At 40.7% G+C, this 22,189-nt stretch overlaps 1 protein-coding gene across 6 annotated transcripts in view; it reads left to right on the top strand.

Annotated features, from left to right (window-relative positions):
• The window catches only part of LOC116943685 (gamma-aminobutyric acid receptor subunit beta-3-like), a 301,742-nt gene that overhangs the window by 266,803 nt on the left and 12,750 nt on the right, over nucleotides 1–22,189 (top strand). For 5 of the 6 annotated variants that reach the window (XM_032956761.2, XM_076067894.1, XM_076067895.1 and 2 more), the window contains 2 exons: nucleotides 1,405–1,649; nucleotides 16,502–16,603. In XM_032956761.2, the coding sequence (XP_032812652.1) occupies nucleotides 1,405–1,649; nucleotides 16,502–16,603 (347 nt within the window). The remainder of the gene's footprint in view (nucleotides 1–1,404; nucleotides 1,650–16,501; nucleotides 16,604–22,189) is intronic. The other variant, XM_032956763.2, reaches the window with a different exon arrangement.

The raw sequence follows: 22,189 nt of genomic DNA on the forward strand, positions 1-22,189 counted from the left end.
TATCATCAACATTAAATTTCTATAATAGTAAAGCTCCTTTCTAAACCATTAACATCTGCACAAGGGTGAGTTCGTGAGGATCTCTCACCATCTGTAGTACCAATCATCGACACATCAAACCACCTGTACATCATGGTGGACAGTCCTCAACTTGCCTCCACTGTTTCACATCTCACTCATGAGTAACTGAAACTCATGAGTGACTACTAGACTATATTATTTTTTATTTTACCAGGTAAGGCCCTCTGAGCTATATAGCTATTTTTCAGAAGAGACCAGGCTACAAATGATAGATCAATGAAGTGGCTTATCATCATCACGGGGGATTGTATAGCAGCCAAATACTATAAACGCGTGTCATTGATTCTAAATTTAGAGGGGAACACTGGAGGACACAGAGAAAAATCCATGCGACCACAGGGAGACCATGCAAACTCCAAATATACAGCAGGTGTCAGGGTCGTTGATCGAATCCACGACCTCCTGAATAGCAAGTGAGGTAGTAGTAGTAACATCTCGCCATAAAATGTCCTTAAGCCACAACCCGCTTCTGAACATCGCTCTCGCCTGTACAAGGCTCACTATTTGAGCACTGCTTGATGTTCCAATGGCACTTCCATTTTAGCCACATTGGGTTCGACTGCTGCAGCTCGAAGTGAAATCATACGGGGCTGTGGTGCAATAGCCCTTCGAGTGATTGGCTACGCAGAGGTGATCGTCTGTGCACGTGTCTGTCGGCACAGTTGACTTTGCTAAATACTTTTAAGTGAAAGACGAAGTGAGTTTCTGCTCAAATGAGCTTTGAGTGGTGGTGGTCACCTCCTGTTTACATCCCTGAGCCGGTGGTGGGGATTCAGTTGATTGAAGCAGAAGTTTCTGCCGGTAGGGAAACCAATTCCACATTGTTCATGCACCTTGTTCGTTGTGTTTTGTGCCTCGCTATCTTTCGTTTGCATTTCTCCAAACCACCCCTGAAAAGGAAATGTCCATTTGGATGAGGTTTTGTCCGATTAAGTAATGTTCGCCTGCATCTTTTAAGAAGGGTTCCTGGGGATCACTAACAAAGATACAAGCCTTCAACTTTATACATTTTATTTACAGCCTAAATAAGAGTTAAGAGAAGCTCTGCAATAGCGATCCTGCTTTGAATGAATGTAGGTTTGGTTGGCTATCTGTAAGTCACTTGGCCACAGTCACTGGAACAAACATTTTCTGCGCATCACAGTGTCGAAGACAATACAGAGAGACCGTCATCATGAAGCGAAAGGGGTTCAGATGAGTAAATGCTAAGAATGTATCTTCTCGTAATTTTGCATTTCCACCACCACAATTGCCCCTCAGGGGCCACCCAGAAGTTGCTTCCATCAGATCCTGCTTTCCCACGGGCGTTGTTGCGGTGTGCAGGAATCACCACTGTGCTCACCATGACCACGATCTCGACTCACCTGCGCGAGACGCTGCCCAAGATCCCCTACGTCAAGGCCATCGACATCTACCTCATGGGCTGCTTCTGCTTCGTCTTCCTGGCGCTGCTCGAGTACGCGCTTGTCAACTACATCTTCTTCGGCAGGGGGCCGCAGCTCCAGAAGAAGGCGGAGAGGGCGGCCGCCAAGGAACACAATGAGCGCATCCGGGCCGAGGCCACGGCGGTGAGCCATGCCGCACACACCGCCCCCCGGCCCAGACCACGCATCTCGAGTGCACGCTTGTGATGCCGGTGCCGAGATGTTAACGAGCTCGCCTGGTATGCAGCATGTTCGTGGGTTGGATCCCGACCCTGACGCCTGCTCTATATTTGGGAATTTGCGTGCCTCTCTCCCCGTGGTCGCGTGGATTTTTGTCCGGTTCCAACGGTTTTTCCCTCCACGTTCAGAAACAAGCGTTTTGAGTATTTGGCTGCTATAAATTTCCACGTGATAAGCCACTTTGTTGAGCTATCATTTGTGGCCAGGTCACTTCTGAAAAAGAGCTATATATCTCAGTGGGCCATACCTGGTAAAATTGAAACAATGTTTTTAGTTTATAGTTGCATAGGTGCTGCTCACGAATAATGTTTGCCCTAACAGTGTGCTAAAAGCTGTAGGTGTGGCATCGTAAGGCTATGTTTTCATGATTGATGGATACAAAGCAATTTCTGGGATGCTCGGTTTTTTGATCAAATTTTACTTTTGTTGTTTTTTTCAAATCATAAAGGAAATATATTTAGAGGAAATGTAATACATTGCAAATCGTACCTTTACAAATGGCTATTTTAATCTAAGCATATGGAGCCTCCATTTGAACATGTAAAATCAATTGTATGAATACCATATTGTAACCAGATTGCATGTTAATGCCCTCTTGCATTTGAGCCAATCGTGTCTTTTCCACTTGTCAGGTTGAAGTGATTCATTCTCAAATTATCATTGAGCCGGTGATGGTAATTCTACATTCCTATGGTGGGGCAAGTATTTGATTGCCCTGTTGATGCATCGTAGCAGCCATGACGAACATTGCCCACAAGATCCTCTGAATCCAAGTTCAACACTTGTGGAGTGAATTTGATATGTAGGTTTTCACCACTAGCATTACGATCCGTGATTAGTTGTTTGGGTTAGATAGTGTGCGAGTAGAGTGCCAATTAGAGCAGTGCAACCCTCCTCCACCCAAATCAGCCAAACAAATCAACTTGTCACAAGAACGAATTTGCCAATTGATATTGTTTTGCAGCAAACCGGTATGTTGAAAAGGAAGCATCATTGTATACGTGTCAAATTTTGCTCACTTTCTCAATAAGCAGTTGATCATGCAAACCTACGCAGGTTTATAAATACAAACTGGATTAAACAGGAGCAATTATTTTCGGGTAAGGGATATACAGTACTGTGACAGCAAGTATTGCTGTCTCTGGTGTAGGCCAATCAGTTTCAAAACGATGCATCATATATTATCAGAGCGTGTTTGTGTGCATGTTTTACCAAAAGTACGTGTGGTTGATGCAGACTTGATTCCTTGCAAAATGTATCTATTTGGTGTTTGACCATCATAACACCTATTTATTACCACAAAAGGGTAAAACCCATTCTTATTCTTGTTATACTTTGATACTGACAACAACAAATAAAAAAGTCCCATAGATATTGCTGCTGAAATTTTGGACACAAACGCGGCGAGAGCCTCGCTTGCTACGAGCCACAGGGGGGACGTTGCAGCGCATGCAGTGCCTCGTGCTTGATTGGCTCAAATGCAGCCGCAGGTCTCTTGCCAGGGTGCCCACGCGTTGGTTGGTTATGAATCCCATTTTTCTGGAACCAAAAAGCTTCGCATTACTACAGGGCGGGGTTTAGGTTTTCACGTTCAGCGTGGGGGCTTTTCGTTTACTGTGCGCCAAAAAATAAAGCAAAAGGAGTTGATAGAAGTAATCAAGAATGGATATAGTCTGAGCACGGTTATGGCTGTTATTTGACATTCTGCAGAAGGACTGCGTTTCATTTGAATAAAATAGAAATTGGATTTTGAGTTCAGGTTAGGATTATGGTCACAACCCCAAAATGGTTCTTTAATCATTGCTATCCTAAACTATAGCCAATGTTTTGTGTCCCAGTGGATACTTCCATAATGCAAACTGAATAATAACATATAACCTGTGGAGTCTCACGATAGGGAAGCTTGCCAAAGATTGGGTGGGGTGTGTGTGTGTCAGAAAAAAAAACACGCAGCATTGGAGCTGTATTTAATTATTTGCTGCACCTGTATAGGTTTTTGGCTGTGGTTAAGAGAGATTGCTTTAGGTTATCGAGGTTGTCCACACATGTGAATGCATCTGTTGTAAATCCCAGGATGACGAGCTGACTCGGCATTGCGGACAAGTAAACCCAGACTGGCTCTGTTTTTCAAATCAATGCAGGCTTTAATTAATTGTTTTTTGCATCCTGGTGCACCGATATGTCCTGCCAGTTCTATTGACAGCGGTCAATTTATTGAATGCCATCCTAAGTGATACGTGGAATGTAACATTTCCCAACATTAGCCTAGGTGTATCGTATAGACCATGCATGCAGCCGATATTTCCTCTGCACCAGGAAGGCCCTATGCATAATCGCATATGTACCCAACCTACTATTGAAGCAGCTGCAAGGGCTAAACCAATAATCACTGTTTTCTATATTAACATGACACTGCCATTTCTAAATGCCAAGGGGATACATGTTGAGCATTAATTGTTGATATTTGCATGTGATGGACGGGCTGACCTTTGCATGTTTTGTATTTCCTGCTGTCCCTGTCCCCTCTCACAACTCTCACTCCACTCTGTGTTTCCCCACCCTTCTGCACAACACCACAGTTAGTATCGACTATCAATAGTCACCTCTGGAGTTCTTTTGATATTCCTGCCGGGACCGCTAGTGAGTTGTTATCCTGCATTCCCCCTGGATGTGACTGACACCTTGGCTCTGTAGAACTCAGTAGGAGCATGGTAGTGGAATTGAGAATTGCATTTTTAGAAGATTACTTTACTCCTGTTTGCACTACAGCAGCAACAGAAAAGAGCGCATTGCGACAGAGATTGAAATGCGCCTGATCAGACGCTGCATCTCGCTTCATTAGTGACATGGCACGAACGTCAAGGCATTACGATTGCGAACGACCACAGCAAAAGCATCGGCGCTTAAGCTGCTAATATTAATGCTGAACTTGCGGGGATATTTTATGAACGTGCATACTTAAAAAGCACCGTAAACATATTAAAATATATTCCCTTTTTTAAATCAACATAATACTGCAGTTTATAAATAACTACTTTATTAATAACTGTCGACTCACAATTCACAACAAATACAGTATTGTATTTTCAAATTTACACACATAGCTATTATGCGGCCAGCCTATGTCACTTATATACAAACAGCGTTCTAAATACAATCCAACAACAAGCTCATGCCACGTTGTCATTAAATTCTATTGAACGGGCATATAATGACTCAAGAAGTAAGATAATATTTTGGTGCATCGAGTCTTCCTTATGTATTCTTTTCTATAAATACACGGGTGGGTGATTTGACTATGACACGAATGCAAATGGGATTCGCATGTAATATAATAGTGTTGCATATAGCTCCATACGAAGGTTTGCATCATACCATAGACCTGTAACAGAATAATCCTGAATGAGGTGAGATAAGCATCCATGTGCAATATTGCAGCAACATTGATATTGCACGGGTCTTGCTAATTATCATCTCTACTGCCAATTAAACACGAATGAGCATTTTAATCAGATTGTTATCCCCGCTTTGCGTTAATAGTTCTTTGACATCCACTTCCCAACAGGCAGTAGATTGTGGTGATTAATGACATTACAGAACAGACATGAATGTAACTGTTTGACTCACAGAAATCCGGATTAATAGATATAGTTATTTGACCACTTGGCTCTTAAGATATGTTAAATTCGCGGGCAAATTTCTAATAGAGAATTCAACTTCAATTACTCTCACAGGCTTCGCCATACCCCTCTATGATGGTAGTGTCTTGACTTAAGCAGTGCCTTGGAACCACAGTTCATTGTTGCCTGGATCATAGCAAATACAGCAACATAGATAAGCTGCTACTCACAATAAGAACACTTTGTAGTCAAATAAAAATTGGGGCAGAGATGTATTTCTATCGATCTCCATTGTCACTCGTGACCTTGCACAGTTATAGATGGTGCACAATGAAAGTTCCAGGTGATGTTACCCTCATCTGTTTAAGCCCTCTTCCTATAATGTTGTGTTTCCTTCGGGTTTGAAACATCAGTCTCTTCATCGCAGCTGCTGTTGCATGTATTACAATGATTGTCATAATTCATTACTCAATATTGGGTTTTTTTGATTGGCCTAATTGCATGTGCTGAATCTTTCACTCGTTCCTGAAACAGCACGTCTCAAATCATCATGGTACAGAAAGAAGTCGCAATTCATTATTAATGTCTCCTATCAGCTTCAAAAGTTAAAATGGAAGATGAATATAAATTATATAAGTTATACATTTTAAATGTTTGTACAGTATACATGTTTGCTATGTTCGTATTAATTTATTCCCTGGACACCTTTTGCAAACGAAATGTTCTATCGCATGGGATGTTCCGGGTGAAATACTTTAATAATTAAAATAAAACATGTTAGGAATATTTCACTTGGGCGAACACATCATTTTTGGCAAAGTCAGCCACACAGAAGCAAGGCCGAATCTGCATGGGATAATGGATATTTAAATTTACACCAGCCACTGGCATTGCTCTGCTCTATTTTAACCCTGGCTATTACCCATGAAAGCAAGCGAATTTATGCCAAGGTATTGGCCGTGTTAGGTAAACATAAAGCAAGACACCCTCCAGAATTGTAATGGTAGATGTCTTCACAACAGGGCATCGGTAACCACGGCCACTCTGTATCCAATGTAGCTATGAACGTTGGAATGCATTCTTTTTTATATTTCTAAAACGCGAAGTAATGAATATATGCGTGGATTTTTTTTACGTGCCGTTTGTGTGATGAAATTTTTCAAATGGGAGAAGCAGTGCAGGCATAAGCATACTGCGCGATTATCTGACAATCTACGTTTAATTGGAATCTGCACCTGGCATGGGTCTCCCACTATATTAACTCAGCCTAAAATTAGTGCCTACTGCGTGATGTCAACATTATCACTCAGAACATAAAAACAAATTCTGTGATTGTAGTCCTCATCACACTGATTTGCTGTGCAATGTACTGCCCTGTTAAGTATAGTAGGTACCAGGGATTTTTCTACCGTAATATATATTTGGACGGTGTGCGTGTATCAATACGTTTTATTTATTTACACGTATTTAATTCCAATGTGTAAAAACAAAATTATATTTTGATTTAAAGCTTTCATGACTGCAGTGATTGATATTCTTGGTTCTTTCGGTGAAGTCACGTTGAAGGGAAACAATAAAATATATTTAAAACAATACAATTCTCACGACGTTTCGACTGCAACACAAACAGTCATCATCAGGTGTGAAAACCAACGGCAAGAAACATTTGAAAGAAGTGGCGGTTTGTATTTATTTATTTTTAAACGTTAGCAACACGGATAGCGATTTGACAGTTTGTTTAGATGGACGAGTCCATCTATGTTCGGAAAAGAGGAGGGGGGAGACGAAAAATTAATGTATGCTGTCTGAAAGCCACCGTAGGCGTGAACAATCAATTAAGACCCTAAATGGTTTATCAAATCCTTCCAATGATTGCTAAGCCAGAATCCATCTTCTCGGGTGAAATTGTCTCTGTGCTTGTATATGTGGATAGCCTCATGAACGAATCTCTCATGGTAGCCAGATGGCTTACAAAGAACCTCTGTCTTGGAGAAGTCAATGTCATGTGAGCCTACTGAATTATAACAGTGATCTGCCACGGCCGAGGTGTTGGTCCTACCGTGTTTAAGGTCTGCTTTGTGTTCACGAATGCGGTCCGAGACATGTCGTTTGGTTTCTCCAATGTAACTACACCTCGGCCGTGGCAGATCACTGTTATAATTCATTAGGCTCACATGACATTGACTTCTCCAAGACAGAGGTTCTTTGCAAGCCATCTGGCTACCATGAGAGATTCGTTCATGAGGCTATCCACATATACAAACACAGAGACAATTTCAACCGATAAGATGGATTCTGGCTTAGAAATCATTGGAAGGATTTGATAAACCATTTCGGGTCTTCATTGATTGTTCACGCTTACGGTGGCTTTCAGACAGCATACATTAATTTTTCGTCTCCCCCCTCCTCTTTTCCGAACATAGATGGACTCGTCCATCTAAACAAACTGTCAAATCGCTATCCGTGGCGCAAACGTTTAAAAATAAATAAATAAATAAATACGAACCGCCACTGCTTTCAAATGTTTCTTGCCGTTGGTTTTCACACCTGATGATGACTGTTTGTGTTGCAGTCGAAACGTCGTGAGCATTTCATTGTTTTATATATATTTTATTATTTTATTGTTTCCCTTCAACGTGACTTTACCGAAAGAACCAAGAATATTAAAAAAAACATTATTTACGTAATGCTCATTTAAAACATGCAGCAACCATAGCTTCTGAAAACACATTAAAATCGCAAAGACAGAATGCTGTTAACCAAAATTACAATTTTTTTGTCCTATAACTAAAAGTAATATAATAATTACACAAAAAATCTATTCAAAAAAAGTTTGGCTGCTTTTCATATTTTAATGCAATTTTAACCAGCACCCATATGTTTAATTGCTGTTTACAAAACAAATCTGCCATCATGCCATATTGTGGAACATTTTCATTATTCATGCATTAACTGGGGAGTTACCAAATGAATCATTAAATCTTTTTTTTATTACTCAACATCTAAACAAACATGACTTTAAAGAAGCCGTACTGATGAAAAAAAATCAAAACACCCACAGTGGAGGTGACATTCTCTCATTGTGATGCCTAAGCATGAAGCCACTTTGCTCTACGGTTTGACTCCCGCATTCTGATGAAGTCATCGCTCCTGTGAACTGGTCACTTTGGTTGACCCTATGACATATTTACAAGATTATACAATTGTATATCCGTATCATAGGCTACGTTTACACATTTCAAAATTACCTGCAATTGAAGAGGATGAAATTAACAATTGTCCCCCATAAATTGTACACCCTGAGCCTCTTTTCAAATGTACGGAATGAATAGCAATGGATGTTGGAAGAAGACACCACATTTTTCAATAAAAAAATTTTGAACAAATATTTTAGTTAGCTACAATCTAGACGTAGTTTATATTGGCATATCTGTAGCATGTAACAATGAAACAAATTTTACCAAGATAAATATTGTTTTCATAAAAATATAGATTATCATTTTGCTTTAAAGTGTCTATGTTGTGGGTAAGCTGTCAATCATAGGTGAGGGCGAATATAACGGTGTTTAGCTGGCGTTGTGCTCCCGATTTTTGTGTTAATCAGAAAAAAATCTGAAAAATGTAGGCCCACCTATGCCATTGTAGATGATCAAATGTCTCGTTGGTATTTTGGTTGATCTAAAACACCCTGAAGTAACGATACGAATATGACATCTCTTCTGCGCTTTTCTTGCCAAGAGTCGAGTGACGTCACCTCTGCTAAGCGAGAAGGTGCATTACGTGAGTGCAGAGTGGAGACGGTCTGAAAATCCGAACGAGCTCCTTAAAAAGCTTAAATTTTATAAAAGTGCCTTGAACCCATTGCTTCTTCTCAGCAGCCGTTCGTTGAATTGTTCATTCACTTGTGAGGTCCGAGCCTCGAGCAGGTCGAGCGCGGTGGGTGGGAGTGCTGAGAGTGAGTTAACGTCACAGCTCCTAATTCTGTTGACACGGGATTATTTTTTTTGTTATAGCAGCAGATGGGGTAACAGGTGAGGTTTAGGGTTCTTGCACGTAAGAGGGAATAATTGGTGATTTATATAAGAGAAAAAAAAACGCGAACTCTGCGTTCTCAGCACCATTTGTGCTCACAGAAAGATTGGACTTCACAGTTTGTTTGGTACAGGGGTTGACGGCTGAGATGTTATGTGGCCCTTCACAAATGAAAGTGGATTATATAACTACGCATTTTTCCCCACTGCCCTGCTCAGCCAGAGACGGCAGTTTCATGCTCACCGGGTGCAGTGGTGACCAAGGGACATGTGGAGGGACATGGGGGGCATAACGGCTCCCCACGGGCCAGGGCCCTTTCAAGCATTGGACCGGATTATTGCTAGAGCCACTAATGACTTTTAGATTTGAATATCGATGTTAGTTGACGCGAGAGAGGCTTAAAATGCATGAATCCAATCGTCACGGAGTTGATACAGCATGTACTTCAATTATGTGTTATAGTGTATGTCAGATCAGACGATATTTTTGTTCTTAGCCGGGCTTGGGCTTTCTCCAAGTCAGCTCCATCTCAAGTGAATGGCTCGCCTCGAGTGTGACCATCAACACTGAAGTGAAAAAAGGTGGCTGGCTGAGCGTGATGTTGGGCACGCCATCGCCGCCATGGGTGCCAGTGCCTGCTGTGCAACGCTTGTCCCTACAACCCCAAATGGCAAATGGGGGGGGGGGGGGGTCTGTGTGTGTGAGCGAAAGAGAAATAACTGGAACATCACACAGTGGAAGTGAATTGAAGGCACTGCACGTGGTGAATATAAAAGCTAAGATTGCCTTTGAAGACATCATACTGGAGGTGAATTGAAGGCACTGCACGTGGTGAATATAAAGGCTAAGATTGCCTTTGAAGACATCACACAGTGGAAGTGAATTGGAGGCACTGCACGTGGTGAATATCAGGGCGAAGAGTGTCTCTGAAAATTATGTTAGTGTGGCGGTGGAGAGATTTCCGTACCCCCCTTCCCCCGCAATGTTTTCCCCTTTAGGAAGCTTCCTTTAAAAGCACTACAATTTTCATTCTGAACATGTTAGTGTTTTTATATCAGACCTAAAGCACCACACTTTAGGCGTTTCTCCCTTTGTACAGGCCCATAATATCGCAAGTTGTGTAGGATGGGGCACAGGAGGCTGGGATGTGTAGGTGCCAAATGAAATAATTTGTAATACATTCATATTCCCATTAGCCCTCGAGACACATTATTGATGGATGTCTAATCAAGGCAAGCGGTTTGGACATATGCATCATGGAAATGTTTGTGTGCAAAAATGTCTCTGTACGTGAATAGCCTAATACGTGTTGCTCCAATTGATTGATACTTTAACAGTGGTGGTGGGGGGGGTAAGCTTAACACTAGAGGCCTGTATTTATACTTGGGACGTGTGCCAATGTTCGTAAAGATATACATCCTTAACTAAGCAATTCATTTACATTTACACGTAAATCCTTGCATAGGACTGTATTCGTCCATTTGAATTCACACATACGTACTGTATAAAGACATAAACCGCTCTCCATGTTTGTTTCACTAACTCGATTAAATTTTATAGCACGCTCCTCGCAAAGGTTCAACACTTGTCACAAGCCTAGTATTCATTTTCTGTTTCCAATTTACACCAGATAATTATTCTGACAAAATGAAACTGCAAGCATAATGGGCTTTGAAATGTTTACTTTTTTTTGCAGTACATTGTTTAATATGAAACAGGCAATGCAATTTCAGCGACATTTTTTTTGTTACTCCTCTATTTAATTTTTCACAAGTTTACGTGACTGCAAAAAACATTGAATAGTTCGAAATTAGGCTGCTGTTTGTTAAGAAAAAAACTTAACTGGCTGCCAGCTGCGCGTATCTGCTTTAGCGGTAACCGTTAAGTAGCTGGAGTTGTTAAATACAGACGCCACGGAATGTTCCAGATGATTTGCCTTCACAATTACGAACTATTTACTTTTTTGTTATAATGACCAAAGTACTATTACTTTTATGTTTGCCCACGCATTAAAGAGTAACACGGATACCAATTAACCTCTGCAGAGTTTTTCAAAACTGCGGCGCTGTCGTTCACCGTGGCGACAGCTTAAAATTAAACTAGAGAGAGGCGCAAACGGGCATTTAGAATTTGACGGCAGCGTTGAATTTTGCTTCAATGCAGTAACTCATCAGCAGCACGGGATTGATGAAAACATTTTTTAAAAAAAAAATTCGTATTCAAAAGCCACTATGTAGAAGGGTTAGAAGAACACATGTGCATATAATTATCTCATTGAAACTTGTTAAGTACTTAATTATCAACACTTTTCTAGTTTTTCCTCATTGTTGGCTGTAACTGAATCCTTACGATTTAATGCAGCGTCGCGGTGTGTTAACATTAAGCACGGATGCACTTATCATACATTGTAATTAAATGTATGGCTAAGTAGAAGATTTAATAACTTCTTTAGACGTCGTCTCCATTGAATAAAATCACTTTTTAAGATGAGCAGGATTGATTATATTCTTAGTTTTTTCGGTAAAGTCACGTTGAAGAGAAACAACAGAATAACAAAATATATATGATAACCGTTTGAGTTATGGTCGAAACGTCGTGAGAATTTTTTATTGTTTTATATATATTTTGTTCATCTGTTGTTTCTCTTCAACGTGACTTTACCGAAAAAACTAAGAATATGAATTACTGCAGTCACGAAAGCTTTAAATCAGGATTGATTATGTTTGGGCGCGTTACCTCCTTTCCTAATCATAATATTTATTTATACTCTAGGAATCCAATGAGCTATAATGCTCTTTTTCACAGATGTCCAATACATGCAGGTCAAAACGTTACAACAAACAATGCAAAAACACGATATGTGTGCAAAGTATAGGAAAGGTAGACACATTACTTTAAAAATATATATACAAATAAAACTAAACTATTTTTTTTATCTTACCAGGTAAAGCCCACTGAGGTATCAACTTCTTTTTCAGAAGCGACCTGGCTATCACAAATGATAGCTCACACAAATTGACTGATCACGTTAATTTCGCACCTCATATTAGCACGTTTGGCTACGTGGTTCAACAAACATCGTCTCCTCGGCCAACGGCCATCATCCCTTCTCGCAGCGTGGTCCAGCCCAAGCCACTTGTTTACGTAACAGTCATTGTAATGTCTCTAACTTTGCGTGTGTTCTCCCACCTGTTTTACGTTTTTTGGTCTCAGCATAATTTCAAGCGGGCATTTCTCCACGATATTTTCACACTTTGAAGCCTTTTTTCTATGTCCACGTTTTTTTAATCGAAATGCAAAATCTCTGATACACACATCTTCTTTAGGCACATGAGTATATTAGTTTTCATGTTGAGTATATTTTCCTTCTAACCTACTCCTATACACAACTTTTATTTAATATTTATCCTGCTCTAACTTCTTCTTTGGTTCTTTCGGTAAAGTCACGTAGAATGAGAATAAAATAATAAGTTGATAAAATAAAATAACACAATAATATTCTCACGACGTTTCGGCCACAACACAAGCGGCCTTCATCAGGTGAAGGGGACGAGACTGTCTGGAGGACAGCGCTGTTGTGGCCGAAACGTCGTGAGAATATTATTGTGTTATTTTATTTTATCAATTTTTTTATTTTATTCTCATTCTACGTGACTTTACCGAAAGAACCAAAGAAGATGAATCCTTGCAGTCACGAAAGCTTTAAATCGAAACTGCTCTAACTTCTTGAGTAAAATTTCGCAGCCCTCTCCATTGCAGTCCACTCGCGTGGTGGTTGGTTGCTGACTGTGCCATTGGCAATCATGATGGCTCACATTCTCTGTATATGTGCACGCTTTTACTTCCACCGATCCAATTTTCGGAAAAAAATATTCTCCAATGTCACCGTGGATATCTTTCATCAAAAAGCGCAGCATGTGCGTTGCGTTGCTCTCTTCATTAAATCTCATCGTCACATTTTTTTCACTTCCGTGAATGGTTACGAAATAGTCTTCTTTCTTTAAACCACGTGTACGATTCATCACACTTTGGATAAAAGACCAATGGGCATCAAACACCAATACGCCTGTGGCCTTTATAAGTGAGGAAGTTCCTCTTGACTCACCGAAAACTGATTTCGTGATCCAAGGTGCTCAATCGGCTTACGCCACACGGGGACAGCAGCCATGGAGAGTGGAGGTGGTGGGGGGGGTGCCTTTTCAAATGTTTTAAATGAGATGCGATGCACGTCGCCTGTCGCGTATAAAGTGCCCTGATACACCGCGGCGGCATGTAAGGAGTGCTCCTGCAAGAACAAATCAACGGCATTTCTATTAAGTTATATGGGCTTTTATTAAAAGATGTATACTTTAAGGCACCTCGAAGTCATCGAGTTGCTCTGGGTAATTGAAATTTCAACTGAATGCAAACTGGTTCAAGATGAAATGTGCTAATAGAAGAAATAGCTTCCTAAGAAGGGAAAGATTTGGTTAAAGTGAGGGTATTATCCCCGTGCGAGTGTCTCGAGTTATTGCTAAATTTAGAGCTATCCAGCTGTGGGTGCCCACAAGCTATTTTCCCGCAGAGTGCTTCATTCTCATGAGACCGTTATTACTCGTGAGGCATAAAATATTATAATCTTCAATTCGGTGGAGCATCACAGTTCCAGAATCGGAATAAAACACACATTAGTGGACCGTATGAAGCATTACAGATGAAGCATTGTTGTAGTGTGAAGCATTGTTATTGTGTGAAGCATTATAGTGTGAAGCATTGTTATTTTCTGAAGCATTGTTATTGTGTAAAGCTTTGTTATTGTGTGAAGCATTATTATTAAGTGAAGCATTGTTATTGAATGAAGCATTGTTATTGTATGAAGCATTGCTATTGTCTGAAGCATTGTTATTTTTTGAAGCATTGTTATTGTATGAAGCATTGTTATTGTATGAAACATTGTTATTGTCTGAAGCATTGTTATTGTGTCAAACATTGTTATAGTGTGAAGCATTGTGTGAAGCATTGCTATTGTATGAAGCATGGTTATTGTGTGAAGCATTGTTATTGCGTGAAGCATTGTTATTGTGTGAATCATTGTTATTGTGTGAAGCATTGCTATTGGATGAAGCATTATTATAGTGTGAGGCATTGTTATAGTGTAAAGCATTGTTATCGTGTCAAGCATTGTTTTTGTGTCAAGCATTGTTATAGTGTAAAGTATTTTTTATCGTGTCAAGCATTGTTTTTGTGTAAAGCATTGTTATAGTGTAAAGCATTGTTATTTTGTGAAGCATTGTTTTTTGTGTGAAGCATTGTTATTGTATGAAGCATTGTTATTGTGTGAAGCATTGTTATTGTATGAAGCATTGTTATTCTATAAAGCATTGCTATTCTATGAAGCAATGTTATTGTGTGAAGCACTATTATAGTGTGAAGCATTGTTATAGTGTAAAGTATTGTTATAGTGTGAAGCATTGTTATTGTATGAAGCATTGTTATTCTATACAGCATTGTTACAGTGTGAAGCATTGTTATAGTGTGAATGATTGTTATTGTATCAAGCATTGTTATAGTGTGAAGCATTGTTATAATGTTAAGCATTGTTATAGTGTGAAGCATTGTTATTGTATGAAGCATTATTCTATAAAGCATTGTTATAGTGTGAAGCATTGTTATTGTATGAAGCATTGTTATTCTATAAAGCATTGTTATAGTGTGAAGCATTGCAGCATTTTTGCCATACAAAGTAGATAAACATTATTATATGATGACATGAAGCAAGGAGTGCACAATAAAGTATTTAAAATATAGACGTATAATGTAAGTACAGGGAACACTGTCTTTTACGGCTATCTTCATTACAATCAGTTTGGAAATTCATTATTCCATTTCATGAACCCATACAACCAGCCACTGTAAATTGTTATACTGCACATCTATATATTATTTGTTGGTGATCAATTAACAACGTGAAAAAGGTATCAGCTGTGTCCGTGAAATTGATGTTCACCAAGAAACAACAGCTACATGCTTTATATACATACACACATATTTGGGTAATATTAAATTTAAACCCCTCGTTTTACGTGGTGTGTATTATGTAATATAAACAGTGTATTATTAATAGGTTGCTTGATATAATTAATGCTGCGTAATTGCTTTTATTTGCCTTATTTTGCCTTTATCAATGCATCATACTGGAATGGTTAGGGGAGAGTTAAAGACGAAAACATTCAACAATAATAATAAATAAATTAATTGCATTAGCCATTCAATACCACAAACCACAATTTATTTTCACGTGTTGGTCTGGAAAAAACAGTGTTAACAATAGTAACTATACAAAAGCTGTGTTTTTGTACACGGTCACGTTTATTTATTTATTTTCTTGCTTGCAATGGGCCCAGAAACACAGAGCACCACTCACTGATATAATTCAGACTCAGGCGTTTCTCACCAGCGCTCGGAGTGTAGACACAGCGATAGTAGATTGATCAGCTGGCCTAACTATTGCTGGCCGAGTGCTGGTGTACATTTCTAACCCAGTGATTTGTAATGCGCATTTGAGAAAGTCTTATGCAGGAGGATGAGGGACGATAACAATGCAATACTGCAAATAGGTCTTTGAGACCTCTCTGAGGAGTTTTACCTCACTCCCGATGCATGAATTTTCTCCGGGCAATCCACTTTCCAGTTTCCTTCCTTTGCAGTTTCCTTCCTCCGATGCATGACCTCCCACGCATGACTTTTCTCTGGCCACTCCAGTTTCCTCCCTCGACACAACATGCTTAAGGATTCAGCAAAAACAAAACAAACAGCACCGTTCTGAAAAAAAGGAATCTTGATAAAGTAAGTGAGGCTTCCCAATTTATATACAAACAATGATTGTGTTGCTAGAAGGGGGACCATTTTTGTTTTGCTCCTGCAGATGGGAGCACACCCTTCCGATGCTCATTTTTCTCCCCATCTCTGATGAATGCAGTCCTTATTCAGATGATGAACCCACATGGCGGGAGGGGAGGGCAGGGCCAGTGGTCAGAGCAACGCAGCGCCGTGCGGTGGTACCAGTGCATCGTGCCGTGACGTCCCATTCCTGCTGCTGTGCCTAAAGTTTTTTTTATGCAACAGGAGAGTCGTAGTCCTGCGCGTGGACGTACGCAAAACAAGACGGTGACGTACTTCAAAAGTTACGAGTTGGCGTACGACGGACTTGTATGCAACCCACCCCAGGTGATAAACAGGCCTTAGACAATGGGATGGAACTTACTTTATTCGTGATATGAGGTGGTCGGGTCACTCCCAGCGGTGATCCTAATCCCCATGTCGTAGCGTTACGCTGGCACCACTGAGTTCCTGAGTTCAAATACCAGACAGTCGTCCGTGTGAGATAAAGCAGTTTCTCACTGGTATTGAGTCGATGGTCTGTCTCAGCTCGGTCACCAATGTTAAAACATCGTATACATTTCGTTGGCCGATCATGTGGTTCATAAATTGTATGATGGTCCCATGCTTAAGCCTCTATGTTGAAATTGATTCAGGTCTATTGGCTGGACATGGCAGATTTATTGGGGAGATAATTGAAGGTAATTATTTCATGTCAACGTCTTCTGGGACCACTTTCCCGATGAAGATATTGCTCTGTTGTCTCTAGGAGGGTCTCAAATGGGGACACATTTTATTATGTGACCTGAAGTGGTTGGCACCGTGAGGATACGTTCAAATTTTGAAGGATCTCAATTGTAAACAGCGAATGCATATCATTCAATCGCTAGCTGTTCGAGATAATCGGACACATTTTCGTGGAACAATTTGATTTTTATTTAAATTATCTGTCTTTTTTTTAATTCGGCAGGAGATCCGCCCCAATGCTGGCTAAAACGTCACTGCCATGTTCACATCGTAGCCGCTGTTGTAATGGCAGACTCTGTGCGAAGCCCAGAGAACATCGCGGCCTCGCGCTCCATTGTCCATGTTTATGTTTTTTTAATAAGCGCAGACAGTCCCTCTGCTGATTTAGAATTAATCCTTTCCCACGGATGGAGCACATAAAGCATTTCACTGAGGGCTCTTGCTTCCTCGCACTGTCAGGGATTATGTTTGTTCTGCAACACATTTGCTTTGAAATTCTATTTTTTTTCTACTGCAGAAAATATGCCCCATATAATAAGATGAGACAAAAAAATACCCACTTATACGTAACGATCTATGACAGCATCTTGTTTTTCTTTCCTTTAATCTGGGTGGTAATTTCATCCCATTGCTTAATTATATCGTCTTCGCATGCTTCGTAAATCTTTGTGTACAATGTTTGCTATTGTGCTGATATGTGCTGCTTTTATGTGATTTTAAGTTGCACACAATCAACTGCTTGAACAAATAATGCACAAGCCATGATCGAGGTCTGAACTCGAAACGTTAAACACCGTTTCGAACCAGCAAATGTTCAGATGTATGACGTTCAAATCGTCTTTAAGTGCAATGTATATTGTTTCCATTCTTTATAAATTGATCAGCGTGTGTTGTTTTTGTATAAATGTACAAATGTGATGTTAAATAATGGAACTATAGTATTTTAAATGCAAACACTGATTTGACGTTGTATTTAAACCAAACCTGTTTTTTTTACTATGAAAATAGTTTCATTAATGGTTTAACTGCCTTTTTGATATGTGAACCAATGCTACAAGGTAAGTAGAATCATCGATGAATTCACATCTGCGCGGATTGTTATACAGAGCTGCTTAATAACACCACAACACTCAACAATCCCCACATTCGTCTTCACATTGCTATGTGGCTCACGTGATGATCTATTACATTCAACTCAACCATGGTTGCCTTCATTTATCCGAGTACATTTATTTTTGTGTTCAATTGTCGCCCCCCCCCACCCTTTAATTTCCATTGAATGCAGGGTCGCCACCTCTCCCTAATGTAGACCAAACCCAGACATATTTATCAGTCAGCACGAGGTCTCTCATCAAAACGGTGCGGTTTGCCGTAATGTGGTTCAACGCAGCAAACACCGATACCGGATCTCGGTACAAATCAATTCCTGCAACCTGAACACAGATCCCATTTTAGCGGACTGCCCGGGTCAAACCCGGACAGGTGGAAACCTGAATTTAATTAATGCCTTCTGACCATGAAATCCTGGCATCGTGGCGCTTGCTTGCTGCTTACAAGTTATACTAACGTTTGCACAGTGTACGTCGTTGCAGTTATTCAGTTTGCCTTTGGAAACCCGTGTTCCCCATACTTTATATATTTCTTGCAGATTTGCTTACGGTGCAGCAGCTCCGTTCTTTCAGAATAAGTTGTGCGCCACGATTGGCAGGGCATCTCCGTGCAGCGCTGTCTGATGCCGCAGAGTCATTTTGAAAATTTGATCGAAAATCCTCGGAGTCGGCGTGCTCGAATGATGGCAGCCATCACGCGTCCCACTCCGTTAAGTGAGAATGAATTAGACTAAAGACATCATCCCTGCAAGCGAACATTGATCAAAACGATCCTCCAGTCTCCGGAGCGACGACTCGAGCTTGCTTGCCACAGAGCATAGTTTGCTCGCCATCATCAGCAGCCACGTTCCTGCAGCCACCCAAAGATACCTGCAGAGCAATGCATTAAAGTACCACCATCCGCTGTCGACATTAAAGAGCCTGTGACAAGATTGGCCGAATAACACTCGAGCGCGTGTGTGCGTGTCAGTTAGTTGAGTCGACAGATGTTGTACATCTCTGAGATCAACATGGCGACTTCAAACAGTTTCATCACTTCTGATTCTCTTCAAGAGAGCTGAACATTGTTATGGTGTTCAGGATAACCTTAAGTATAGGCAAAGGTAGGCCTAAGAAACCATACTTCCACCTTGCCCAACTATATCTCTGGCAAGGTGGCTCAGTGATAGAGTGAGCGGCTTGCAATTGGAAGGTCGGAAGTTCAAATCCTGGTTGGGGGGGATTTGCCTCGGCCCATCATCTTTCCAAAGTCTATAAAATAATGACTGTACTGTGGGAAAAGTCAACAGTCGTTGCGCCATGGATATACTTTCTGCCGCCATAGACATGTGGAATGAATGGCTCAGGGCTGTCAACGGGAGATGAGCACTGCCTTCAACGCTCATTGGAGCAGGAAATCACTTTGACTTCATACGCAAAGGCGGGCCCCGAGAAACGTTAACTCCACCCTCGTCCCCTCTTGCCTAAGCGCTGCAAGTGACTGAGGCTCGCTGAAACTGAAATATGGTTTCTAGGTGTGGTATTCGGACATAACATGCGCCTCAAAGATCACTCGTAAACAACGCAAGCTGGAATATTCTCCGAAATAAAATGTTTTCCCTCTGGCTACTGACAGTGTCCTGGAGCGCAGTAAATTAATTTTAACGGTTGTCACCAAGCTGAAATTGTGCACACACGTGTTTCCATTCGAACGGAGTTGTGGATGTAGCAATATCACCCAATGCAGGTTCCATATATATTTATCCCATCAATTATATCTATCAATGATATCTAAGAGCGCACTCAAAAAGAGAAAATACTCTACACGAACGTCCCCGTTAATGGTACTAATTAGCGTTAATTTAAATTCTGGGATTGTAGGTAGATGTGTTACGAGTGCATGCATGCATTTGAACAGTGTCTGTGCTTGCTCCAATGTAGCCCTTGTACATAGATATTACCGACTTTGCGAGTTCAGTTCAGTACTCTGTGCGCCCAGCGAACAGGCAAATATCCTCCTGGCTTAAATGGGCAAGGGAGGGCCACTCATCTATGTCAACAGTCCCTCAGCCAGTGGTACAAATGTCATATTTCTAAGGATGAGGGGGTCGGTCGGTCTCTCTAGACAGAATAACCAAATTCTCATAAGGTGGTACTTGTTTAATCGACCTCTAGAGGGATGTTCGGCCGAGTTGACCCTTGACTGAGATTTGAACTCAACAACCTTACAGTCGCAATTCAAGCACTTTGATCGCGGTATTTTACTCCGCAAGTAACAGTTTACGTAACGATGAGGGAGTTTTTAGATGTTCGGAGGATGATTGAATGTGAAATTGTTTTGCTTGACTGACCTTCGTAAAACTTGGCATGCGACTCTAAAATGTGAAGCCGACTCTGATGAGGATGCTGATTGTGCTGAAGACGGTCATGCAGTAGCAGTTACTGAGCACAGTGCCAAATGTCTCAAAATGTCAAGAAGCCAACAACAAACAGTGGTATTCAAAGCTGCAATACACAAGATTTAACACGTTTCTTTAATTGACCAAGGTTATTATAATAGCTTGGGAAAATAGACGATGGCCGCGAATTTCAGAGTGGAGGAGTGCAGTGTGGTGGTTGAACACGGTGTGGACGAGATTAAACAAATTCTGGACAAATTATATCACAAAAAATACTTTACTGGCTCTTGTGTAAGGCAGCTGAAACAACAATAATTTTATATTTTTCTATCTACGTGACTTTACCGAAAGACCCAAAGAGTAGCAATAATTTCATTGCTACATGTAAATATATTGCTGCGAGTTCAATTCACTCGAGCCCACGTGACCTCCAATATTCTCACGTAACTTGCTTCAACCACAATTTGCTTTGGGAATGAATCAATTTCAACTGGATCCTTATCAATGGCACAATGGATAGGAGTTGGTAGATTCCCATGTTAGTTCCTTAGTCGTCATAAAAATGGATACTGGGTAACCTTATTAATTTGCATTGACCGCGACCTCATTTGTGTTGGCACTTGTACGGCACTGGCATACGGGCACTCATAATGTCACTGCACATTGAATGAGACTCGAGGACGAAAATAATCACCAGGACTGTACCCTGGGACAGATCGGTTTCCTTGCAGGGAAAGTACCTACACGAGTATTAACATGACGATAGTCAGTACTGGGATCATTATAAATCTAGCCAGGGCCGTTGGGTCAGTTTATTTTAATGAGCACTGTCATTGAAGTTAAGTAGTCCGCTGTGCATAGTGGTTTCTTAATGTATTCATAGTTAATTAATTACAAAAATTGGGTGGAGGAAACACAACCCATGTTGTGTGATGTGATTAAACTTAAATTGAGGAGTTAGAATGTGACATTCCATCATGTACATCATTTTAATGCTCTCTACCTTGACACGAGGACATGAGCGTTTGGAAAGTAAATTTAACCCATTTTTGTAATGGCTTTCAACACAGAATTCCGAGATGGTCTCTCTCTCTGGCGATAAGCGCGAGCAGCAGCCAAAGCCGTCTGATCTCCAATAATTAAAATTAACCTATTGGCGATTATTTAGGCTTTTTTGTAAACATAATTTTCACATTGACCATACATATGTCACATCCATATAATATCATGCCTATTGTATATATGAATTATCATCGACTAACTGCAGGGAACAAAACAGATCTTGATCAGGGCTATAATTATGAAATGAAGACTGTACTTTATCGCCTGAACTGTACAATGACATATTCACGTGCATTGTTTATTTTTCTCCAATAAAAACATAGGTGACTTGTAGGCATGCAGAGGTAGTCCACGGTTATGCAATGGTGAAATGAAGAGAGACGTCGGCCAATTGTTGCAAATGTCAGAGGGCTTTAATGTTCACTTCACAGCAGACATTACACTTCGATAATTCCATGACAGCTGAAGTGGACAGGTAGCAAATATAATTGGGCATAAGTGAGCGTGGTGGCAGTGGGCCACATATCAAGCTCCAGCAGGCGTGGCTGCAGGATCACACAGGCAGGAAGCCTTCATGTGCGCGAAACATAACCACTATCAACACACTGGTGCCTGTACAAGGGAGAACTGCAAGTGGT

The sequence above is a fragment of the Petromyzon marinus genome, chromosome 18, assembly GCF_048934315.1.
Source record: "Petromyzon marinus isolate PM22_M1 ecotype Great Lakes invasive population chromosome 18, UKy_Petmar_22M1.pri1.0, whole genome shotgun sequence".
NCBI lineage: Eukaryota > Metazoa > Chordata > Hyperoartia > Petromyzontiformes > Petromyzontidae > Petromyzon > Petromyzon marinus.